A 27,760-nucleotide genomic window follows, 5' to 3' on the forward strand; every position below is an offset into this window, starting at 1 on the left:
TTTCATCACTGCCATGTTTTGTGAGAATATAAGAGGTAAAGTACCATAAAATGGACAATCAGAAATGGGAAGGGAAATAGGCTCCTTTGAAGCAAAGATTAAGGATTCAATTCTTCAGTCACCTAGAACAGTGATGCTTAGATTGGCTCCAGAATATAATCACCCAAAGAACTTAAAAATATATATATACCTAAAACATTGTAGTCACTCAATACTTATTTAATTCACTTAACAGCTGCTTATTGAGAGGTGTTGGGCATACTATGGGGAAAAAGCAATTAGTACTTGAGGGTGTTTACAATGTATAGCAGTGGCTTTCAAGCATTGACTATTAAGCCGCATCTTAAAAACACATTTTCCATATAATGCAGTACGCATGTGCAAGCACATACACCAAAAACAAATACACATATGATAGAAAAACATTTTTCACAAAATAACATTTACCACAACAATATGCAGCACAGTTTTTGATATTTTCTATTTGCTTGTGCTCATTTTTTAATAATAAAAAATGATGGTTGTAAACCATTATATTGATTTCAATATCAACCAAAGAAAGCCATCAAATACTCTGAAAAAACCTCATACAGGACTTCCCTGGTGGCGCAGTGGTTGAGAGTCCGCCTGCCGATGCAGGGGACACGGGTTCGTGCCCCGGTCCGGGAAGATCCCACGTGCCGCGGAGCGGCTGGGCCCGTGAGTCATGGCCGCTGAGCCTGCGCGTCCGGAGCCAGTGCTCCGCAACAGGAGAGGCCACAACAGTAAGAGGCCCGCGTACCGCGCAAAAAAAAAAAAAAAAAAAAAAATCCTCGTAGAGAGGATGTTCTAAAACTCTATTTCTAAATACTGATTGTAACGCACTGTGCCGGTGCTTTTATTTCAATAAGAATACCCAAAATTTACAGTCTTTTAAAAAAATACCAATTATCTCAAAGACAACTCAATCCAGTATGAATAAGACACAGAGCTTTATCTCACTTACCTTTATTTCACTTAGAAAAAACTAAACATCTCATGGGTAAAGAGATGTACTCTTTCAGTCTCACAACGATGTACACACAATGACATAATTTCCTTAATGGATTCTGGAATTAGTTAGGGAAAAACCTAAAAGTGAGCAAGTTTTCACCAGCAATATTACACACAATACTAAAAATCAGGAAACATGAGAACACACTTCTGTTAATGCAATGGATTTATAAAGCTATCCTTAATAAGTCATATTTAATTAAAAACTAACTTTTTTTCTTTTAGAGAAACTAACATAGGATGAGACAATAGTTATAAATATAGAAGAGCTATAATACGGTTTCCCCAATTACAGAAGGAGAAAATACTCTTTTATCATTAAGTGACCTATGTAACCAGCATGTAAGAACTAAGTTCTAAGAGTTTTTCTTTGCTATTAACTGCTTTACTGATTTCTCTCAATAAGGATTCCACGTGTCAGATACAAATGATGATGCACATGTATGACAGAGACCTCTATTTTTTTCCTCTCTCTATATCTATTATCCCCCTTCTCTATAGAAATAGAAGTTTAATGGAGCATTATGTCCACCCAGCTGAAGGCTTTATGTCCCAACATCCTTTGCTGCCAGGTATGTTTATGTGACAAGGATGTAGACAATAAGATACAAACAGAAGTGATATGTGCAATTTCTGGGTCATAAACTTAAAAAGAAAGGAGTCCCCTTCCTTATTTCCAATTTTTGTTAGCAGGAATGTGGAAATATTGGCCACCTGAGAACGAAAGATGGAAGTCAGGTGTTGAGGATGGTTCATACTGTTAAAATGAGAGAGAACTAAACTTACATCTCGTTTAAGCCTCTATTATTTTCCTTTCTTAAAGTGGCCAAACCTATATCCTAAGTAATGTAGAATTCCCATTCCAAAATGTACTCCTCTATACTGAGTGGGAAAAAGTAGATAAACAAAGTGAGTGAAGTTTAATTACAACATAGAAGCATGGTGAATGAACAAAAGCATGTAAGGATGTGAGGCTGTCTAAGTAATAGGTAGTTATATGGTAATAGAAAGGTCACAAATTCCCAACTCGGCAGTCAAGAGTGTCAAATAAATACTTCCTGGAGAATAAGGCTACTTGTCTTCTACACACAGAACCTTTTTTTTTTGGCAAAATGAAACTTTCTTGTATACGTTTCATACAAAATACTGAAATAGAACATAACTGCATTCTACACATCACTACACCAAAATGTCAAAAGATTCACTTCTCAGCATGAAAATGCACAGAAACATAAATATGAAAGGACTTCACATTAAATGTTTTATTCACACCTCAGTGCAGAGTCAAATGGAGTATTGTGAATGGGATGTAGCACTATCAAATAACATATGTAAGGGGACTTAATGGAATAAAAGAAAAGAAAACTCAAACATTCCTGATTCTTGCAGATGGAAGATATCTCCATGGCTGAAAACACTCAGAGTGATAAAATTCAGCTCTTCCAAATTTTGTTATAATTTGCTTCTTGAGCAATTAATTTGGTGATATTTCAATGTATTGGTTATTTATTTGGCCCCTATCTCTTCAGTACAGAGATTCTTTGTAGACAAAGTTCATAGAGATACACTAAACTGCATTAGCATATGCAACTCCATTAATAGAAAATGTATCTTTTACATACAACTGCTTTTACATACAAATTCACAATGGTGAATTTCAAATAGCTATTTGAAAACATTGCCAATGTTTCAGCGCTATTGCCTGACTAAATTTTTCATTTATTATTAACCAAACATTTTTTAATACACATTTGTTGAGAGTAACAGCAACTTACTGATCCAATTTTACTGGTGTTTAGCAGAATATACATCAAAAAATACTTGCCCAATTTCTTTAAGTAAAATTCTCAGTACAAATGTAATGTTGAAAAGTAAAACCAAAATCGAGGGTAGTGCCACTAAAAATGGAACCTAGAGAATATATCCCTAGATATTTTCTCTTTCCTCTTTGTATCTACGCATGATTATTGTACTTAGATAACATAGGGAAATACTGACAATGGCACTCAAGTTTCTGAAAGAAAGGAGGTTCAGTACATATATTTAGGAGCTAGAAGGCAGGAAAATTTATCTTCCTCTTCATAATTTTTCATCTAAGTAAAGGGAGTGACAGAGATGGTCTTAAACTTGGTATCAATTATCTAGTAAGAGAACACACACCATCCTGATAAGAAAATTTAGTAGATAGTAAAGCATTCCTGATTATTTTACTCCAGAAACACTATGAAAAAAGAGAGCCCTAAAAGAAATGTTATCTAGTGTGTGATTACTTAAAGAGATGGAACAGTTTTTACCTCTGTGTAGGTTTATTAGACATTCCTATTCAAAGAATGTGAACTAGAGAGGAGACAAACTAAAAGACATGAGGATGCACTTAGTTTATATGCCATAATTGTTCACAGTATGATCATATAAGAGAATAAATACAAAGTTCATGAGACAAAGAATAAATTAAATCAACCATTTGCTCTTTCTGGTTTCTCAGTATACAGGAAATGGAAGGGAAGAGTATTAGAAAACTCAATCTCCGTGGGATATTTAGGCAAAATATGGAACCATAAGATACATCAATTGCCTTAGCAGTTATACACTGTCCATGTGACATTCAGAACTATGAATAAACATCTTTAAAATTCACCCAAATATGAAAAGTCTTTAGAAAATATTGAAAAAAAAAGAAAATGAGCTAATTCTCTCCTTTAATATCAATTTAACCAATTTGTTTAATCATAAAGAGAAAGCTACAGCATCAAGATATTTCTAAGCCCAAATTCTGAGCTTCTGTGGCATGACTTGAAAACACTTTGCTTCTTAGATGTTCGCTGGTGATGAGAGTATGGTGAGAGAATGGGAAGATAAAGACAGTCTTGCCAAAGTCAATCCATAATGAGGTGAGGCAGTGCAGCATGTTACAAAATAGGAAATATTCTTTGGCCATTCATTTCTGTCTGCTCCTCCCTGAACAGACACAACTTCTAACATGAAAATGTCTGAAGGTAGTTATTCTTCTGGATATTATCAGGAAGTAAAAAAATATTATAAAGAAAAATATTTTAAAGTAAGCTACTCACCTATCCCAATGAAAGCAGCTTTGTACCCTTCTTCTTTCAAAGTGCTAAGAGTAATTTCATTCACTGAAAGGCTTTTACCACAAATTACCTGTAAGAAAAAAAATTCTGTAACTGTATTTTGGCATTTGAATGACTAAAACCTTAATCTTTAACATCGAAAATAATAAAAACTCCATATACCATATATATAATTCCATGTATAGATATGAAAATATTTTTGTCTTTTAGTATATAGGCTTATGTATACTAAATAGTATATAAGTAGAACAAACATGTTTTACTTAATAGCTAAATGCATTTTTGCCTTTTAATTAAGTACCACAAGAAAAGTTAGTGTATTTAAAATCAAGTCAGTAAATTTTCACAGCTTAATTAGTATGTTCAAGGCACTATGTGGGGCATTTTAAAGAATAAAATGTTAAATGAGACACAGTTTCTGCCTCAATGTACAGTCAAGATCTGTGCAGAAGATGTACAGAAATAAGTATAATAAATAACTGAGTGTGATCAGCACATGTCTACAAGAACTCAAGGGATGGAGAAATTCATTTTGGCTGAGGTCATATAGATGAGAAAAAAGAGAGGTAGTGGGATTTCAATAAAGCCCTTCTTAAACTGAAGTATAGTTGATTTACAATATTGTGTTAGTTTCAGGTGTACAGCAAAGTGATTTGGTTAAACATATATATGTGTGTGTATCTATATTCTTTTTAAAATACTTTTCCGTTACAGTTTATTTTAAGATACTGAAAATAGTTCCCTGTCAATAAAGCCATCTTAAAAAATGGATAGGATTTTGATAGCGGATACTTTCGAGGGAAGATGAGTAAAGTAAGGAGTCAGAGGGTAGATACTTCTATTAAAAATCACAGTACTTTGCTTAATTCCAGACATGAGCCTATTTTCAGATCTTGAACCTGCTGACTGAAGAGGTGGTCAGGTCCCTAGAAAGAAAGACCCTGAAACATCCTGGCAAGTAAATACTATAATGATTCCTCTATTCCTTCTCTAAAGGGAATTATAGCCATTTACCCAGGTGACCGTACACTGGGGAAGGGGGCATAATCACACATTTCAAGGACCCTGGACAAGGTTCTTCACTGACATTGATAGCTGAAGAGTGGGGACCTACAGTGATAAGGTGAAAAATGGAACCTGGATAAAGTCTGGTTCACAGTGGGCCTAAGGGGATCACAGACCCAGTTAGTGGTTATTCCCAAGTCTCCAAGTGTATAATAAAAATTGTTATACATGTCAGTAGAAATAATCCCCACATTGGGTCTCTGGTCTGCAAAGCAAGAGCTATTATAGCTATAATATTGGGAAGGCCAGAAAACTTCTGAAACCCTGGTCGAGAGAGTAAATCAACCCCAATGATAGCCTGGAGTCGGTGGGATAGGAAAAGATGGTGGTGGTCCATGTAATACTTCTGTTTCATTTCCCAGTCTGGCCCCGCTGAGACTAGATGATTTCTGGAGAATGACTGTAAACTCCTGCAGGCTTGACCAAAGTGAAGCCCTGACTGCACTGTCTGTGACAGATGTGGTATTACTGCAGATTAGTAAGGCCACAGGTACAATGCACGTAGCCATTGATATGATGAATGCACACTTTTCATGTTTCTGTGGAAAAGGGATCAGAAACAGTTCACATTCATAGGGGAAAGATAAGAATATTCATTTACAGGTTTGCCTCAGGAATATGTCAACTCTCTTCTGTAACAATATGTATAATCTGAAACAATCTGGCCATACCACAGAACATCATAGTGATCCATTACACTGAGAACATCATGCAGATTGGACAGCATAAGCAAGGGGTAGCTAGTATGCTGGAGACTTTAATATGCCTGCCCTCCACAGGGCAGAAGATGAACCTTATGAAGATCAGGGACTAGCCACTTGAGTGAAGTAAAGGGGTCAGGTATGTGCCAGTATATACTCTCTAAAATACATGACTTCGCTGCAATTTTGCACTCATTTACCATTATAAATAAGGAAGCACAATGTCTGGTAGGTTTGAGTTTTGAAGTCAACATGTTCCTAAAAACAAAAGTCTCTAAACTGATCCATAACAGAAGAACAAAGTTTACCCATTAAAGCAATAATTGCACCTAACTTGCATAGAGTACCTAACTAAGTGCAAGACTCTTCTAAATACTGCATAGATGGACTTCTCTCATCCTCACAATAGCATTATGAAGTGATATTGTTATCCTCATTTTACAGATGATGATACTAAGGGACAAGAGAGCTTTGACAACCTTTACCAAAGTCAAATATGTAGTTTAATTGCAGAACCAGCACGTGTAAAAGCTATGCTCTAATGTCTCTTGAGAATGAAGGGCAGAACCAGCACCATCCTCAAAGGCACAGAACAACATACTGCATGTGGAGAACTACTTGAAAATGTAGTGTTTCTGGGGTATAAAGTGCAAAGCAAAGAAAACAAAGAGAAAGTAGGGGGATAAAATGACTTTGGATATAACATAGGGGGGCATTTTTGTTTTACTAAAATACTAGTTCTAATTTTATTGGCAGATAAAGGAACCATTTGAAAGTTTACAACCAGGGGACAACCAAGGTGAGATTAACGACTAATATTCAGAACTCTGGAACATATCAAATACCATGAAATAAACTAGACAATTAAATAAACACATATTATTAAAAGTACTTAATACTAAGTATCTAATAGTGGGTATTACTATTAGAGTTAGTAGAGTTAGATGCTATTAAAAGTAATGGATAATGAAGCTTTAGAATTTTAATTTATTTTTCAAAGAGTAGATTTTTTTATTAAACTATTTCTGATCATAAAGAAAGATAAAAAGTTCTAGTGCTTATTTTTTGAAATGACCTCAATACCAATATACAATGAAGGTTAGACATAAAAGAAAACTACAGGTCCAAATATTCTAAATAAAATTTTAGTAAACTGAATAATACTACAATTTCCAAAGTTGAGCAGTGGAGTGCCCTGCCAATGGGTCTGTCAGTGGAAGTGATACTCAGAATACTTGACTTTAGGTTTGGTTTACTAACTGACTCAGCAAAAAAATTGAAGAAAGACCCCCATCTTTCCTGAGGTAGTGTTTGTGTGCATGTGTGTGTGTGTGTGTGTGTGTGTGTGCGCGTGTGTGTAGCTGAGTAGTGGAGTTATGTGATTTATCAAACAGGATTGAAAATATTCCAATTTTTCCACCCTGATAGAGTGAACATGTCCCTGAATTTGTAACATACAGAAAGGATGCACAGGCATTTTGCGTTTCTCAGTCTGTTTCCACCCTAGCAGGCAACAGTGTGCAACTGAGGAAGCAAAAAAGTTGAATTATACTTTTGTGTATCGAAAACTGGAAAGACAAGTAGCTTTACTCCTAGTGTTAATTTACTGGGACTGGGACCAGTAAGACTTTACTTACTGTAGTCAGACATTGTGGGACAGGGGGAGAATAACCATCACTGTGCAGTAAGTAGCTCCATGGTGCAAATGAGAACAAAGCAATAATAACAATAATCAGTGGAGTGACAAGCACAAGGACTCTTCCCTATGTTGGGGAATCTAGTCAAATTTCCCTTTTCTAAAGCATAAAACCCCCAAACATTTGCCATCAAATCCAAAACTCACTCTCAGAAAGAACAGGAGAAAGATTCTTTGACAAAATGCTAAAATTTTGCTTACATTATGCCTTAGGAAATTGGACCAAGACGTGTAAAACTTAAAACTGGTATTATATGATAACTAACAGACATCAAAACATTTTGTGGCTGATATACTATGAAGTCCTAAGATTATTTGTTAAGTATATACGATGTTAGAAAAATCATGTTATGGGCATTTTGTTTGTGTTTTTGCTCCTTTTTCTCCCATATTTTTTATATATGTAATATTTTCTGTCATAATTTTCTTAGATATGGATTATAGCATATATTAACCTCCCTCTAATGGCTTTAATATATGCCTGGGTACTCAAACATCCCAGCTAAATTGAGAATAAAATTTGCTCCACATCAAGCTTAGTGTAAGAGTTATTACTATTTCAATAGAAGGGCTGAATATAATAAGCCCTGAGCCAAAGTTCCACCTAATATCTACTCCGGGACTTGACAAAAACTTTCTTTATGCATCCATAATATGTCTTCATACATATAATAATATTTTTAATGTAGGATTAAGGTTTACAACTTTTTTGGCGTGGAACGCTTTTTTGAAATGAACTGTGTGGCACCCATTATTAAAAACTACAGATAATAATGTACATGCTCTTCACATTTTTGATAGAAAATTTGGCTAAACAGACCAAGTATTTCCAGACTCTCTAACATAGAAAATAAGATAAAATAATTTTAAAACTAAATTCAGCTCTTTTTAGACACAAAATTATTTTGTTGGCTCTTAATGCACGTTTCTCGCCTTCCAGTAGAGACAAAATATGACTTCATATTAGTTTTCAATAACATCCTATAATGATGGAAATGCTTGCTGCAAATAAACATAATGACAAACAAGATGATATAGAAAATTTATCAAGAAAGATATCTCAGATATTTTTGTTCAAATTATGAAGACAGAGCTTCCCTGGTGGCGCAGTGGTTGAGAGTCCGCCTGCCGATGCAGGGGACACGGGTTCGTGCCCTGGTCCGGGAAGATCCCACATGCCGCGGAGCGGCTGGGCCCGTGAGCCATGGCTGCTGAGCCTGCGCGTCAGGAGCCTGTGCTCCGCAACGGGAGAGGCCACAACAGTGAGAGGCCCACGTACCGAAAAACAAAAACAAACAAAAAAACCCATCAATGTTCTGTTTCTCATAAAAAGACTGAAATCAGATGGATAAAATTTTCAAATTTAGCAAAAATATAAGTATCAAGACAATATTCTTACCAACAATAAAATAATGAAATGCTTGGAAATTTATTTCTATAAAGCTAGCATAACTCTATAACCAAAATCTATAGCATAACCAAAACTCACAAAGATAACAAATAAAAAATAAAGCAAAACAAAGACAGACTTTCAGTAGCTTTGAAACTCTATAAAGCGAGCAACAGAATCTATTCCCTGTTGTATTTACAGTTTTAATATTCAGTGCATAAATAAGTGAATGCAAAAGAAATTAAAAAAGAAACTCATAGAACAAACCTAGTTCTAGATGTACAGATATAATAAAACATGATGCAAAATGTATATATTCCAGAAATGCAAAGATTAATATAACTCAATACATTATCTGAACATAGACTTTCAAAAGGGGCAATTAGGGCTTCCCTGGTGGTGCAGTGGTTGAGGGTCCGCGTGCCGATGCAGGGGACGCGGGTTCGTGCCCCGATCTGGGAGGATCCCACATGCCGCGGACCGGCTGGCCCCGTGGGCCATGGCCGCTGGGCCTGCGCGTCCGGAGCCTGTGCTCCGCAACGGGAGAGGCCACAGCAGTGAGAGGCCCGCGTATCGCAAAAAAAAAAAAAAAAAAAAAAGGGGGCAATTAAAAAATTTAACACCCCTCCTCCGTTAAAATAAAACAAAATAACTTAGGAAATGTTACTATTCTAAGTCTAGAAAAAGAAAACATTTATTCAATATGATAAAAATACTATTTCATAGATCAGAAAAGATGCCATGCATTACCACTTTTATAACATACTAGTGACAATGAAATAGTGGAAGAAAAAAATATATATATATAACATACAAATAGAGGGTTTTTTTTGTGACACAATATTTGACTGGAAAAATTCATCTTAGAAAAAACAAGAACTAATCTATCAGCTATTAGATATGAAATAAATTGAAATTACTCAACAAGAAATTTAGCTGAAGAACACAGTTGGGAGGGAAGATGATGAATTAAACTAAGTTTATATATGATGAGTGTATGTTATTTGGATGATAAATGTGTTCATTAAACTATTAAGATTACAGGACTGGAGTTCAAAAGAAAGATGGTTCTAGACAAGTCCTTAGCACACCTCTAGGCAAAAGTAAATTCTCAATAATTATTTATCAAATAAATGAAACAAACCTATTAGAAAGAGAAAAAAATCAGATAATAACCAAGATAATGCTAGATCATGAAAGCTAAAAATACATACATACATGAACATAAATGCATGCATTGATATATACATGCATGCATACATATCAGAATATATCACATGCTGCACAGGAGCCAAACAGTATAAACCCAGAGAAAACTTCGTTTCATTGCCAGGAAATTATTGTTGACTTTAAAATATACAGTGTTAGTTGAGAGGTAAAAACGGAAGGCAGGTTGTAAGAAGAATCTGGTGATGAGAAAAATGTGGTAACAAGTGTAGAACATTTTAAAAAATATATATCCTTTCATGGATAAAGTTGATAAGTCATAAAAGATGCAAGCATTTCATCAATGGATGCAAGTCCTCAAAGCTGAAAAAGAACCTCATTACTGTCTCTCCTCAGAGTGATGGACAAGACAGTATTAACCTTCTCTTTAATTCAGGTTCTAATTCTTTCCTGATAATTTAATAAATTCATAGGGTTTAAAATTCAAATGTACAAAATGGTGAAAAACTCCTTCCTACACCTTCCCAAAGGCAATCTATACTATCAGGTTCTATACATTTCCAGAGCACATATATTTCCAGGCATATATAAGCAGATATGTTTATATTTTACACAAACTGTAGTAGCATACTTTTCCCTTTGAACAAATATTGACCAAGGCAAGGGACATTAATTGACTTTGTCAAGCTTATCTGACTATAAAATTAGAAAGTGTCATAATTGTAGCTGAAATGTACGTTTTCTGGCACTCAGTGAATTGACTACTATTATGTCTTGAGTTTCCTAGTAAGAGAAATGGGTATGCCCTAATTTATGCAATATATTTGGTATGGTAAAAATCAAATGCAATTTTGTAATTACTTATAAGATGAATTCAGAGGTGTCAAATTAATTTTTGATTCATCTTCAATTTGAAGTATCACTTAATATATTAGTTTGAAGTCTCAATAATCATGTTCTTATTTAATGAGATTTAGGTAAGAACTTGCATTCAAAATGAAATACATTTAACAAACTTTTCAGAATGTATTTATATAAAGCAAGTAATCACCCTTAAATCTATTTTGAACACTATTTTTGAACTCTGTTTTCATAAAGTTGTGCACATCTGTATGGCATACCTGCTATAAGATTTTTTGTTTGGTGATTATGTGTAAATGTTTCATCGCCTAACCATTGCCAAATAAGATATAATTGTAAGTGTAAATGCACAAAATACTGTTTGAGTGTTTCCCTTTTAATTGGTTATTTTAATTTTTATTTCTAAATGCAAGAGCCATGAATAGTTTGTACTTTTCAAAATAGCTCCCATATGTACTTACAGAATGTATTATGTAAATCATAGTACTTTGTTAATCTATTATCTTATACCTATTACAGAAAGGTAAAATTTTTGAAATAAAAATAGCAATATGTTCAAGTGAAGAGCCAGAGTATGATACTCTTAAATAATACAAAAGAATAGGAATATCTAAAGCTATATTACGAAAGTAAAATGTATTACTTTTTTGACCATCTTTAAAAGAACACAATATTTATTTCACAAAATAATTAAAAATACAGAGCTGTTGCTTTCTACCTTGCTGAGTAACTGTTTATGTTGAAAAAGGATTATCACATTAACACTATTGACATTACACATATAGTAAATAAAATAAACCTCTGTAAGAAATTATGTTCCAAATTGTGAAATACAAATGTTTCAGAGTGCACAAAACTTGCATGAAAAAAACGTGATTAAAGCAACCAAACCCTTCTATTAGCTGCACTGAACCCCTAAAGCAATTTAGGAATTTGTTTCTTACAGACAATTAATCACATGCAGGCGTGCCAGATGAGAACTATTGATTGCCCTTTTCCAGGCTAGTGGCATTCAGACAGTAGACAGACAAATGCCCTAAGCAAGGAGAAGCATCTTTCTGCTTCTGCCTGGTGTAGCTTTTAATTGTTCTTTCCTAAAGTGTGTGACATTTTGTTGTTAATCTTTAGTGTAGAGCTTACTCCTTTCTTTTGGAGCAATACACATGTAAGTGTTATGTTTTTCACTTACCTTTACACCAAGGTCCTTCATAAGCTCAATCTCAAAATTGACTACATTATATGGTAGCCGGAACTGAGGGATTTCAGAGATACTGAAAATAAAAACGAGAAGCATTTGTGGGAAAATCACCAATTTAAAAAATGCAACATGTCTTTATTGATCAGTATTAAAGGAATAAGTATCTCTTCTGAGGGTATTTTCATATCACATAATGTGAGTGTGAGGACATCCACATTTTTATATGCATGACAGAATATGATATGGGCTTCAAGAGAAACAGTAGAAACTGATGTGGAAAATAAATAAAAACAATGAAAAACAAATAGTGAGTAGACAATTGGCCTATACTTTTAAGTTTATTACAGTATTTAGTTGACTTATTTACTAACACTTCTATAAATTCCTAAGAAAAGAAAATCTTAAAAAAACAAAAATTTGAAAGTATACAGTGTTTAACATATATATCATATATACATATATATTCTATAACTATACCTCTAGCTTGTTCAAATTCAAATCTGTAACTTTGTATTATCATGCTGTTCAGGACATTACAGAATAAGTTCTGTAATGTGATCTACAGAATATTTTTACAGTAAAACAATCTTCTATGAAAGCAATGTGTCCCAAAAGGGTTCAGTCATTAAAAAGTAATCCTACTTGATATCAGTGCTCATTGTTTTCTGTCTTCAAATACAATCACTTCAAGAGTTAATAGTTCATACATAGTATTAAAGGTAAGTTCAAATAACTTTTCAATATCTTATAGCAATAAAAAGGCTACATATGTTCATGAATATACAGCAATTCATGTAGTCATTCGTCCAACAAGCATTCATCCAACAAGCATTTACAAAGTACCAGGTACAGTGTTAACTGCAGTGATTTAATGGTGAATTTGACCAAATTACCACTTTTAATAAGCTCTCATTCTTGTGAGCAAAGATATATAAACAGATCATTACAACAGAATGTAGTACATTCAGTGAAAGAGCTATATCCAAGCACTATAGAGACTGATTTGTAAAATAAATAAATAACTGTTGAAGATGAACTTTCTGGATCATTCAGTGCAAGGTCTTCCAAAGTGCACCTGTAGTCTTTTCATTCTTTGGTGACTTAAGAACTTGATTATTCAATTAATTTCCATACATCAATCAGCAAGGCACCATGCTCATCTCAGTGCTATAGAAAATGCAAAGTACTGAACAGTACAAAATCAAGGTCCTATATTAAAGGAGCTTTCTATCTAGTTAGGGTGTAAGATTATACATAAGAATGACTTAGGGCATAGGGTAAGAGAGAAAAACCTCCTAAGCTGATCTTTGGACAACCACGCTACCTCAGCGGTTATCATAATGCTCTGGGCACCACACAGGACTCTGCCTTTGTAGGGTAGCAGAATATGCCCCTCCAAATACGCCACTTCGGCACAGGATTATTTTGAGCTGAAGATAATTAAGAAGAAACAGATACAAGAAAAGCTCTCCGGTCCCCTATTACCTGCCAAAAAGCAGTACATAACACACATTGCAATGGTGTGTCTTCCTTTCCTGTACCAAGAAGGGCAAAACTCTTAATCACCAGGAGACAATTGTAGACCCTTACCAGCCCAAAGATGGGCACCAAGAGGAATTTACATTACAAGCTTTACTAAATAACTCTTATGTTCCATTAGTTTCCCCCATATATTAACCTCTCACAGTTTGCTGTCCCTAAAAGCATAAATCCTTTTTCCTTTGTCTTGTCACTTCTCCACAAATTTATCATTCTTTGTTAAGATGCTACATAGGGGCTTCCCTGGTGGTGAGGTGGCTGGGAGTCCGGCTGCCAATGCAGGGGACACGGGTTCAAGCCCTGGTCCGGGAAGATCCCACATGCTGTGGAGCAACAAAGCCCGTGTGCCACAACTACTGAGCCCGTGTGCCACAAGCACTGAAGCCCACGTGCCTAGAGCCCATGCTCTGCAACAAGAGAAGCCACTGCAATGAAGAGTAGCTCCACCCCCAACCGCAACTAGAGAAAGCCTGCACTCGAGACCCAACGCAGCCAAAAATAAATAAATAAAATCTATCTTTAAAAAAAAAAAAAAAAGATGGTACATAAACCTCAAGTTCTGACCCCCCTTCTCTGAATGACTCATCACTGGGTTCTCCCACATGTATGTACAATACATGTGTTAATAAACACTGTTTTTCTCCTTAATTTGTCTTATGTTAGTTTATTTCACAAGGCAACTACTGACCTAAGAGGATATTTTTTTTTTCCTCCCTGTACCTTCCGAGGCTAAGGAGAAAAATTCTTAAATAGTATGGATTATATAAGTAGGCACAAAGAGACACCCAGTCTTGATAGGCCTGGGGGTCTGCAGAAGAGAGACTGAAAATGGACTAACATTGGAATCTGATGAAAGTCCTCAAAGGGCTAGACACGAAAGCAAAAATTCTAGCTAAATAAACCAACCACAGCAAGGTGAGCCTCTAAATACAGACAGATACACTGTGAGGCTGAGTACCTTCCTCTGACTTGGGCTTTTTATGGGTTCTGAATAGAAGTATACGATATGTAAGTAAAAAAAATGATGCTAGTTTAGGTCAATGGTTCTAATTTAAGATATGGCTCTGAAACAGCAGGTTAATGAAGCAGGAACAATTTTTCTATTGACCAGAAAGAAAGGAGAACACTCTCAACCTAGCAAGAAGAAACCAGAGCAAGGAGGAAGTATAACTCTGAAAGTTGAAGTAGCCAGCAGAGCAAATGGAATGCCAGGCTGCTAGGGCTTGAGCAGCTCTGCTTAGAATCACATACTGCCCTGAAAGCGTTGTAGCCCACACTTACTTAGCACATGTGTTATGAATAAATGTGTGAGAATCACATTTCCAAGCATCTTCTATAGGAAATAAGAGTAATGTGAGATACTAAAAAGAGTTAGATTTGATCATAATCAAGTAGGCAGGGGATAAGGAGGTAATTATTGATTGTTATAAACATGACACAATTATATTCACCAATGGTTGAGGTCAGCAGACAGATGGGCGACACACACACACACACACACACTCACACACACACACACCCTCATGGTACAACGTGACAAATATCAAATACCAAATGTGAACGAGAGTGTTTCAAAGGAGAATTAGCTTATTGCAAGATGAGATAATCAGGTGAAATGTGACATATGATCAGCTTTCAGACAAGTGAAGGCATCTCAAGATGAGGAAAATGATAAGGAAGGAGGAACAGAAGGGGGAGGAGGGGGAAAAAAGTGTACATGCTGTGTTCAGGGGACGGGCAATGGAGCAGAGGGGGTGTCAGCAGGCTTCAACAGGAACACTAACCACCCCAGATACCAGGCAAATTCCTCCTCATTTCAGAGCTCTAAATGCCGTCCATATGTGATGGCACCCACATTTTTATCCTCAAACCTAAATTCCAGAACTTTATATTCACTTGGACGTCTAATAGGTATCTCAAATTTTTTATACCCCAAACTAAACTTTGGTTCCTCCACCCCAACATACGTCCTCAGACAACTCCTTCCTATGAGCTGCTCAACCCTATACTCGTACTCTATTCTCTTACCAGCATCACACCAAGTCCAAGTGCAGGCAATAAGGAGGTACACTGTTTTCAGACGATTTAAAAAGTTATGAAACTGACAAAAATAAGCCTTTTTGTATTATCACCATGAGCAGGTAACTCTCAACAAGTCAGTGATATTCTAAACACTGTCTCCCCCCAAAAAACTCTTTGGTGGATCTAAATTCTAAATAATGGCTACAGTTGCTACAGAGTTTTAGTAATAAATGATTTTAAAATAAATATCCACATGTGTCAGGTCTATAGTCTTCTGCTCTACCAGCTGAGCTATGGAAGGTGAAGCAATTATACTCCAATAAAGATGTTAAAAAGATGTGTAACCTTTAAATAATCCCAATTTTATTACCCATTCATTAATAAACTGAGTTCTACAGAACAGTTAATATGGAGAACTCCAGTTAAACAGCAACCACTGGCACATGCTGATACACCTACAAGCATATTCCTCATTCCAATGGCCATAGGCAGCATGTGTCTCCACCCCTGCAAGACTACGTATTCCAATGTTTAAACAGTTGATCTGAGACTGATAAAATGATAACACATGAAGCAATATGAATCTACTTCAATTCTATCATTTTGTGTGACCAGAAGTTTTTAACTTGGGTTTAAACTTTAAAATAGTGAAACTGTGAACTATACCTTTAATATTGAAATTATTTTGTTTTAATTGCTAATATTTTGTGTTATGGTGAATAAGTGAATAAAAATAATTACAATCACCAATTATTACATAATTCTCTTTGAAGATTATTTTATTGTACAGACTAGAGGATAACCATATTTTAAAAATTATCTATTCCATATATCAAATGCTCTAGGGACAGCACTAAACTGCCATTTTTGAAACCCCCTCATGCATTTATAAACACCTGACATACTCTATATTTGGTTTATTGTTGCTTTATTGCCTACCCCCCCCCACTACCAGAATACAAGCCCCATGAGAACAGGCACTTTGCTTTATTTACCTTTGTATCTCTAGGGCCCGAGACAATGACCAGCACATAGTAGGAGATCAATAAATATAAAAGGAAGGAAGGAAGGAAGGGAGGAAGGAGGGAAGAAGGGACAGAGAGAGATTACCCTCAAGACTGCGTATTGAGAAAGGGGATACAAGGACAGAAGATGGAATTTAATTGGAATGGTTACTTCCCAAGTTTGTTGTACTTATAAAAACAAACTTTCATTCTTCTATATGTGCTCTTTTAACAATCTAAAGTTTTGAAAGAAATCTTCCTTGTGGCCACACATCCTTTAGTACAATCAGTGGAATGCCCAGATAACCTAAAAAAATAATCGTTCTTATATGTTCATGTTTCTTTCATCTAAATGGAATTAACCAGTAACAACCTCCTTCCATTCTTTTTAAAGCACGATGCTCATACTCCAATAGAACTTTGCTTTAGTTTATTACGCTAAGGTACCACACTTTAAATTTGTGTTACATAACACATGTTCTCAAAATACTTTCTATGACCAAATCTATTTCACCTAAACCTCATTTCCTTATTGTGAATCCATAGGTTGTCTTTTTGTTTTGTTGATGATTTCCTTTGCTGTGCAAAAGCTTTTAAGTTTGATTAGGTCCCATTTGCTTATTTTTGTTTTTATTTCTTTTTCCTTGGGAGACTGATCTAAGAAAACATTGCTAAGATTTATGTCAGAGAATGTTTTGCCTCTGTTCTCTTCTAGGACTTTTATGGTGTCATGTCTTATATTTAGGTCTTTAAACCATTTTGAGTTTATTTTTCTATATGGAGTGAGTGTTTTAAGTTCATTGATTTACATGTAAGCTGTCCAGGTTGCCCAACATCAGTCGTTGAAGAGATTGCCTTTTCTTCATTGTATATTCTATAGGGTTCCATTTATTTTAAATAAAGCATTTATTTTAAATAAAAGTTCCATTTATTTTAAATAAAGCATCCAATTTCTAAGCTTAATATGAATTTCTGAAAATCAGATACAAAGTGAATATTTTCCATTTCAGTGTATGAATCTTCATGGGAATAAATGATTATGTGACTGAATCCTGGTTTAATAATGATGCTGATTAATAGTAAATAATAATATGGTATCTATGAGATAAACACTGCATAAATGTACATTAAAATGGAACATTTTTAGTAGACTCTAACATAATGATAATCAAATGCAAAACTTAAAGAGATTGGAGAATGAAAATACGTGATCAGGACAGCACGTCTGTGTACACAACAAAATGAATCATCCAATATTCTGTGGAGTTTGGTTTCTCCATCTCTAATTTGCATAATTTTCACATATATATATCGCCATTAAAGGAAAGATTCACAGGGGTGAAATAAGCTTTCTTTTTTTTTTTAAAGATTTTTTTGATGTGGACCATTTTTTTAAAGTCTTTATTGAATTTGTTATAATAGTGCTTCTGTTTTATTTTTTGGTTTTTCTGGCCGTGAGGCATGTGTGATCTTAGCTCCCTGACCAGGGATTGAACCCGCACCCCCTTCATTCGAAGGTGAAGTTTTAACTGCTGGACAGCCAGGGAAGTCCTGAAATAAGCTTTCATATGATTGGTTCCTCTATTCATAAAATATTTTGCTGAGATTTCTCTTAAATTCACAGAACTAGACAGAGAAATTTTAAAATAAATATTGCTTAAAGCCAACTGCAAATTTAAAGTGAATAATGAAATCAAAATTTGAGCATTTGGAAAAAGAACACTTAAAATACCATCTGTGAGCCTGAAGTTCCTATACGATTACGAACCAACAATGTTCATAATCATTTTACCCCATCAATTTTGACACTGTGAACATGAAATAAATGTAGGCATTACCTTAAACCACCAACGTATTCTTGTTTTTCAAATATAGTGATGTCAGAGTAGCCTAATCGAGCCAAGAAGGAAGCACAACTTATACTTGCAGGCCCAGCACCCAAAAGAGCAATCTTTGCAGAATAGGCTTCAGGCATTTTTTCTGGGGGAGGCAGAAAATGACTCCTGATTTGTGGGATATTCATTGCTTTGAACACCTACGGAGAAATCAATTGGCATGGTTAACATTTTTAAGCTAATTTTTACATCCTCAAACATAGTTTTAATGTTTCCAATCCATTTGTGCTTTTAATAGAAATAAGCAGTACATTTTAAGTATTAGCATACTTAGAAGTTATACTGGGTCAAGCTGATGGCAATCTACTACGCTTGACTAACTCTTTCTCAATCTTTGAAATTCCTGTCTAAGGTCCTCTAGGAAGCATTCCTGACTCGCTTTCCCTACGCCAGCCCTGGTCCAAGTTAAATGCTCCTCCTCTAAGCTCCTGTATCATACTGTGTATGCTATTAATGAAACCATTTACCACGTGTGCCACGTTTCCATGTTAGCGGAACATTAGTTCTTGAGTCATAGAATATGTCATATATAAAAACACACACATATAACTTATTAACTATTTGTTTTAAATATTTTTAGAAACATGTTACCATTGTATAACCAGCAGTGAGCGCTCACCTGGCACATAGACATTCAGTAGATAATTTATGACATCTGCTTCTGGTTATGATAGATTAGCTTTTGAAGAATAACATTTCAAAAATACATTGGAAGCACTGGAGAGCCTCTGAAGTAAGCCTGACTAGAGGAGCCAAGATCTCAGAAAAAAGGGAACAGCAGAGAAGTGAGGTGACAGTTTAGGAGTTACTTTTCCCCTGAGGGAATTCGCCACTTCTTAGCAGAGTGAGGAATCTTGTAGATAGATGACCACGGCTCAGAAGAGACAGAAAGAGAGATTTTAGCTAATTTTCTAGGACTAGAGAGACACAGTGTTTATAAACAAAACAAATCTCTATAAAGCAGAAGGGAGCTTTCTGCACTCTGAGAGGCCAGAAGAAACAACTGGAGTACAGGAGTAGCTGAAGAAGAAAAAGTCCTAGTAAACACCTTAGCATACAGCTGAAACTTCTGGAGGGCTGTACTCTGCAAGTGGGGCAAACCAGAGGAAGACATGTAGCCCAGCCTGATTTAGATGAAGGTGATAAGGTCTCACTCCTGTCTACCTCCCAAATGATAGGGTGAACCTTCTGTGGAGGATAAGTCAACTGCAACATCTACAAATTTTCATATACGAGGCCTGGCTTTTGATCAAAAAAGCCCAGGCCTCTCATTAACTAAGAACTAAGAACTGCCAATAACTCAGAAAACATAAAGATATGCATACATAATCCAGTAAGTGTAGTTATCAAAGATAGACTTTAGAATAACTATAATGAACATGTTCAAAAAATACATAAGAATGTGAACTTCACCAGGAAACTTGAATTTGTTTAAAAAAAACAGAAATTTTAGAAAAGAAAAAAATTCAAAATTAAAATTGAAAACTAAATAAATGTACTTAACAGTAATTTGAACAGGTGAGCAAAAATGGACTCATAAACTGAAGATGAGTCAGTTTTATTCTGTTATTTGTATATTATTATTGCACTGGATTTTCCCCCTTAGTTTTACAGTAGGGTGCATCAACCTTGGTAGTTTCTGATGAACTGAATATTTGAATGAAATTTTGTAAACTTCATCACAAACGCAACATGTTTAGAGGTCTGGCTTTAAAATTATGCTCTCGGGGTTGAGTCATGACCTCCATCATTCTCACGGTGTACAGTATTGAATAAGTGTTTTAACATCTCCATGCTTCAGTCTCCTCAAACTGTAAAGTGGGGTTAATAATATCTATCTCATAGGGCTAATATGAGGATTAAATGAGTTAATACATGTAAACCTAATCTGAGGGTTTCTCTGAATGCCAGGGCACAGTAGAATTGTACCACATAGTAGGCATCCAGCAAGATTTTGATGAATTTCAAAATTACTGAACTCCAGTGATAGTTACTCATTTCAACAAATGAGTAACACATGCAGTTCTTCCTCAGTGATACAAAAGGATGGTTATTTATAGGTTATTTGTAAGTGAATAATCTTGAGGAACATTTTAAATAGATTTCCTTGTATAATCGCCCTGTGATTTCTGACTTTTCACTCATCTGGAAAGTGCATTTCTTTCATCACTCCATATTGACTTTACTAGCATTTTCCCCATAATTTTCATATTATTTTGAGGCAAGGGAGAAATTATCCTGATTTTAAAAATGCAAAGACTGAGACACAGAGAGGGGCCATGTAATATTCCCCCAAGCTTCCTCACATTCTGGAGACAGAAACAGTATAATTTTCTAATAATTATGCAGTGCTCTCTAAATGGAAAAGGACATAACATGGTAAATGCAAAGATATTTACTGATTCTAATTGGAGAGTATCCTTTTACTCATTTAAATATTTCTTACTTTCTAAAATGGTACTTAATGGAAATAAACACAAATATTTGGTAGCTATACTTCTTCCTCAATTACTCTACTTGTTCTTATAAACCAAGCAATAGCAACTATAAATTATAGGGGAATCATGACAAAGTTTTCTTGGATATTTCAGAATATCTCCACTAGTTGAAGGATATATTGTAAAAGGTTAGTTGTATTCAACATATCCCATAAGAGTTTTATATTTTTGCAAGTATTTAACTTGATTTTATTATAGAAAAAAACATAATTTCTGGTCGTTTCTAAAGAGATACTATTTCATCAGTTTAGGTCTAAGAGAAACCTTAAAAAAAATACATTGGTTTTCATTTTGCTGGTTTCAGTTTCTTTGAGTTAATTAATTAGCAATATGACAGTCTGGTTACCTTTTGAATGCTTAAATGGAAAGAGATTGTTATTTGTGCATCCAAAAGTAAGTTACCTCAAATTACATGCCTTCTAGGAGATGCTTCTATGTAATTTTCTTTGTAACTTGCTTCCTTTTGTGAAAGAAGTCAAAGGAAGTACTGAGTACATACTATTCACCGCACTCATCCTTAGAAAAGAAATATTCTTGGGCTGTCTGACAGTTTCTTCATCACAATTAAACAAGGGACACCAAAAGTGGGAACTGTGTTTCAAACACATGAGAAATAAGGAAAATTTCATGCTACGGCAAATTTTTAGTTATCAAAATTATTAATGCATTAGTGATTCTTAAAAAATGTTTCATTATGTTCTTATTATTAAAATAGACATTATTGTGAGACATCGCTGGCATGGTAAAAATACTGTGTAATTTGAAATCAGAATATTCTGTTCCATTAAATTTCCACCTTAATTTGGTAAATATCTTTATGTGCCCTCTATACTAGTATGAATAAGACAAACACAGACCTTCCAGTAAGTAGTTCCCTGGGTAACAGAGTACTCATATGTCTTAAATATAGAAAAATTATTACAATGCAATCTGTCCATGTGTAGGGTTCATTTTTATACATGGTGCTGTTGGAGCTGGTGAGAAAGAAATGTTATCCCAGAAGGGAAGAAAGATAACGCCTTAGCCAAATCTTAAAAAAATGACACATGTTATTGTGGAGAGGATTTCACCTCTCTAAATGTCAGCTCTAAAATTAAGAGAGTAATAATTACTTCAACAATTTATTGTGAAGATTGAATAAATCAATGATGATAACCTCCCGGGATTAATGCTTTCTCTTTATAAGGCACTCACGTAGGTGCTTAACATTTATATCTCCAGCCCTAAAAATCTTTAAAGTTAGGTATCATTGCTCATTTTATAGACAGCAGAACTGATTCCTAACTTATTATTCTACATTATAGTTCATAGTTTTATTATGATTAAACTATATGTTCTATTTGTGATTTAAGGCTACAACTGAATTGAATAGTTAAGTTGACAAAATACAATTAGAAAACATAGGTGTGTGTACTTTGGTTATGAGCAACTTTACTGATCCAAAATCATATGTAGGTTCAAACTAAATCAGTGCAAACACTCATTTGCCTTCAGAATTTGCTCATGCTGTTCTCTGTGCCTTGAATTCTCACCCACTCCCAACTTTACCATACTTGGTGAACACCTTTCAGGATTCGGTTTAAATTTCACTTTCTCAACTCAGCTTCCCCTCCCTGCTAGACTATCTGTTAGGGTTCCTAGCTACTGGCTCCCACAGTATTGTCTGACTGCCCCCTCTCCGCACTTCATTGTAATTTGCTTGCTTTATTGTCTTTCTCACTAGGCAATAAGCTCCCTGAGGGCTAGTATCATTCCTATCTTGTTCATCACTGTATCCTTAGCACCCAGACACTGCCTAGTACCTAGTTAGTCACTCAAATATGTGTTCATTGCTGGAGTTGGAAAATAAAGCTGCGAGGGGTCAGGCAATCCACGCTACAGCTTGCTGGGGACAAAAAAGAGAGCAGGGAGGCAACAGAGAGTGATGGAGACATGGCAGACTGGAGAGATCATTCCCCCATCCTATCAGCTTCAACTGATTTTTAATATGATTTTTCTAGAAACAGCAGTAATGGTTAACTACTTATAAGCAGGTCAATAAAATAATAAAAGAACAGTAATTAGAAGGCAGCCATAATTGAAATGTACTGGTTGTTATGTGATATGCCAGATAATCATTTACTAAACTATTTTCAAAGAGCCAGGTTTTCTTTGTAGATCACCATTATTTTTGCTCTCATGTTCTATTTCATTATTTTTCTATTATTTTCAGTTTCTTTCTTCTACTTTTTCCACATCTACCACCAACACATCCCTCCTCCACCTGTTTCCTCTCTCTCTAGCTTCTTGAAATGAAACCTTCTTACTTATATATAATCTTTATCTCTTCTGTTATATACACTTAACACAATAAATTTTCATGTAAAAATGGCTTCAGCTACATTTTACAGGTTGTCAATGGAAATTGTGTCATTCAGGTCTAAATATTTTATAATTTCTATTGTGATAACCTTTTTAACCCATGAGCTATTTACAAATGTGTGTTTTAAATTTGTTGCTATTACCTTCATTTTGACAATATTTTTATTTTTGATTTCTAATTTAGTTGTGTTGCAGAAAAGTGCAGTCTGTATGTATTTATTTGGAAACAATATATACATATATGTCCACACTCATATATATCTATATGCACTCACTCTATATTAGTTGGGTACAGGAACCTTTCTGGATTTATCAAATCAATCTAATAAACTTTATTCAAAAAAATCTTACAAATTTTGAGTAAGGCCATATTGTAATGTATATGTAAGTTTATGAATTTTATACTTTTAAGACATTTATTCTTCTTTTCATTAATTGTTTTTCTCTTTATTTTTACTAGTACACTTTCCCTAAAATTCCACTTTTGTTACATATGAATATGACTACACTAACTTTTTTATGGTTACTATCTTGCAAGGTATTGCTTTTTTCAACCACCTTATTTTCAAGTTATCTGATAAGGTCTTTCTCTTTTAAACATCATATAGCTGTTTGGAGTACTTATTTTTAATCCATAATAAAGTCACTTATGTTTTAATAAGTAAACTTAATAAATATTTTATTATGATTAATTATATATTTGTATGTATTTCTACTATCTGTTCTGTGTTTCCTGTTTACCATATTTTGTATTTGCTTCTCTCTCTCATTTTTTATTTTTCCTTTCCTGTCTCTCACTGGATTAAGTTTTCTACCCACCCACCCCTCTTTGATTCTATGATTTCTTAGAAGTTACAGGTGGTATTTCTATACTTTTTGTGATTACCTTTTAATTTTTAACATAGATATTTCAATGTTTTTAAAACATTGAAGAGAGATATCAAGTATCTCTCTCCTCCCAACACAAAAGGCCCTTACCACCCTAACTGTGCTCTACCACACCCACCTCAAACACCTTCCTTGTCAATTTTATATAAAATTTTATCTCTATCTTTTTTAACACCCCAAAATGAGTTGTTATCATTACCTTACAGTCAATAATTTTATTTACCATCATATTTTTCTGGTTTATTTGCTCACCATCATTTCGTACATCTCTCTTTCATTCCAAGTTTGTCTCAGTCATGCTGAAGAATAACTTTTAGCAGTTCTTATAACAAGGTGAGTAATAAGTCACCTTAGATTTTAAATGCTTAAAATACCTTTACTCATGCTTGTATTGTTAAGGGAGAAATACAGTTCTTTATCTTAGTTCTTTATAAAAAGTGTTCTTGGCTTCTAACATCTATGGATGCTGATGAAAAGTCTGGGGTCAGTCTAAATGTTGTTTGGTTTTAAAGTAATCTGTTTTCTCTTTTTCTGAAAGCTGCTTCTTTTGAGATCTTTGGTATTTCACAATATTATAATCGTGTGTCTAATAGAGGGGCTTACATCTTTTCTTTCTTTTGGAAAATTCTCTACCATAACTGCCTTAAGGCTGCTCTTCACCAATCTCTTTCTATTCCATTTCTAAATTTAACTTTTTACTGGTATTTTTACTACAGTGAATATTTCCAATCAACTATTTTTCATACCAAATTCATTGTTTTTTTTCCATAATTTTACCTTATTTTTATGGATATTATTTTCTATTTGTTTTAAAGGTCTGATTATGGTAGTATTTGGTTTCATTAGGACAAAATCATCTATAGGTTGAGTCTTTTGATTATCACTGGCAGCATTAGCTTTTTCAATGTGGCTTTGGACTTTTTGTTCCAAACTTATTCTGAGACAAAGTTTTCTGTCTTTGCACTTACCCTCTTGCTTCTTATGTACAGTACACGATGGCCTCCACCCAGCATCACTCCTCTCCCTCTACCCCACTGCAGAAACAGGTCTCTAACTGGAAGCCCAGGGCTCCAGTCCCCAGGTGATATTTAGAGATAACACAGAAGCAAGTTACTGGGCCACTAGGCACATGCCCAAAACACTGGGGCAGAGCTCTCATTGCTTATCTTTGTAGCTTCATATAAGCCCTAGCCCTGCATCTATTTTTTTTAAAACTTTCTACCAGGGTTAGGTAAATCCAGTCCTCTATGATGCATAATGTTTTTGGTACTTATTATCCCACACCAGTCAAACTCCCCAGCAGCCCCTGATTGTTTGCTTATGCAGAGCCTAGGAGACAGTGGCCCAAGTCCCCTGTTTACTGTTGAATATTTCTATACCATTTCTGGCCCCAAAAGGTATTTATCTTCCTTGTTAGTTCAGCTATTAACTTTTCTTCTGTGCTTATTATATTTCATTTATAGTTACGCTTTGGAGCAAACGGGTATTTAAATTTTAACTCCCAGCATAATGGCTCTTACAAGTGATTCATGCTGATACACTATTACTGCTTTGTGCTACTTTATACTACTACTCATCAAATATATTTGCAAAAAAAATACATATTTTTAAGTTGCTAAGATTCAAATGAATGAAAGTCCATCCTTCTACACTGTAAGGTGCCCACAAGAGTATATATATTTGAACTTATAAACAAAAATTCAAAAAACATTAATAGTAAATCTTAATAACCATGTGATTTCGGTAAATTTCAATGTTATTGCCCCAAATCTCTGAATGTATTTTTATGTGTTAAAACTCCAGATACTAATATATAGTTATAAGACAAACTAAAATGTTATGATGAAAATCATCTAACTATCTATCCATCCTGCAGGTTTAATTATTCATCATTGTGCCAGCACTGAGTATTTTTTTTTAATTTTTACTGGAGTATAGTTGCTTTACAATGTTGTGTTAGTTTCTCCTGTACAGCAAAGTGAATCAGCTATATGTATACATATATCCCCTTTTTTTGGATTTCCTTCCCATTTAGGTCACCACAGAGCACTGCGTAGAGTTCCTGTGCTATACAGTAGGTTCTCATTAGTTATCTATTTTATACATAGTATCAAGAGTGTATATATGTCAATTCCAATCTCCAAATTCATCTCACTCCCCAACCCCGCACTGAGTATGTTTAATAGATTTCTAAAGATTTTTGGAAAAGAATGTCAAATATTTACCAATATCTTTATCAAGACATTATTCCTTTCTATTAATCATTGCATTAAGACCAAAAGGAGAGACACAAATGAAGCCTCTACAGGCATTACTTGTGTTTGCATCCCCAAGAGCAGCCCTCTTGATTTCATTTATACAAACCATTGATTTTATTACTCTTTAATGCATATCTTTCATGTACTTCTTATTTCTCTCAGAAATACTTTTTTTTCTTTTCTATGAACAGTATTCACAAACTATTGATAACACTTTTTTCAAATAGAAGTGGTATGGAGAAATTTTATTCAAAGATGATACAAGTTTGGGACAATAAGGCAAGTGTGAAATGTCATCAAATCTAACAACTATTCGCTAATCCATATTCTATTTATAGATGAACTGCAAAAGGCATTAGCCATAAATATTGGTTATTATCCATAAATAGTGGTTATCATCCATTATCATGGTAATATATCTTAGATTATACACATGAACTAGCAGATCTTATTGACCAGTTTGCCAAACTGTATCATAAATGTGTTAGACTCATTCTTAAATGTACTTATAGACCAGTTATCACAAAATCAGGCTTAGGTTTTCCTAATTAATATAAAACTTTAGGTAAAAGCTTAAACTTCAGGGCTCTCAATTGCACAGGTCCCTTCCAAGGCCCTGCATTTAAATTTGTAGCACTACTTTTGTGTAATTCTTCAAAGAAGGAACCCAAAGTTTATCATCTCAGGCCCCATGAAACCTGAATACTGGCTGTATAATAATCCTTCAATGGCAAGAAGAAAAGAAAAAACAAAAGCTTCCTGGTAACATATATAAATAAAGAAAACAACTAAGCCATATGTGTTGGTCATACACAACCTATTTTAATATAGTTGCTTCATATCTAACAGAAAATGAGGTACAGTGACCTCATTTTGTGAGTTGTAAGGTACAGTGACTGAGGTATTTGTGGCTGAGTCAACAAGGTGTAACTGTGAGCCTGCAGCCAGAAAACCCAAGTTTACATTGACTTTGTATCAATGACTTATAACATTAGGCGGGACAAGTGACAGTTTGTGAAATAATGGGAATTAGATGCTTTGTACTCTGGATCTGCCTTTTATTACATGTGAACTTGTGTAAGTCTCTTGTTACTCA

General features: G+C 34.7%; 1 protein-coding gene across 2 annotated transcripts in view; it reads right to left on the minus strand.

The window, feature by feature from the left end:
- The window catches only part of DPYD (dihydropyrimidine dehydrogenase), an 814,043-nt gene that overhangs the window by 559,749 nt on the left and 226,534 nt on the right, over positions 1 to 27,760 (minus strand). For both annotated transcript variants that reach the window (XM_079926015.1, XM_079926014.1), the window contains exons 6-8: positions 18,603 to 18,799; positions 12,191 to 12,272; positions 4,104 to 4,191 (exon numbers count right to left, since the gene is read on the minus strand). In XM_079926015.1, coding sequence (XP_079782141.1) covers positions 4,104 to 4,191; positions 12,191 to 12,272; positions 18,603 to 18,799 — 367 coding nt within the window. The remainder of the gene's footprint in view (positions 1 to 4,103; positions 4,192 to 12,190; positions 12,273 to 18,602; positions 18,800 to 27,760) is intronic.

The sequence above is a fragment of the Stenella coeruleoalba genome, assembly GCF_951394435.1.
Source record: "Stenella coeruleoalba genome assembly, chromosome: 1".
Classification (NCBI taxonomy): domain Eukaryota; kingdom Metazoa; phylum Chordata; class Mammalia; order Artiodactyla; family Delphinidae; genus Stenella; species Stenella coeruleoalba.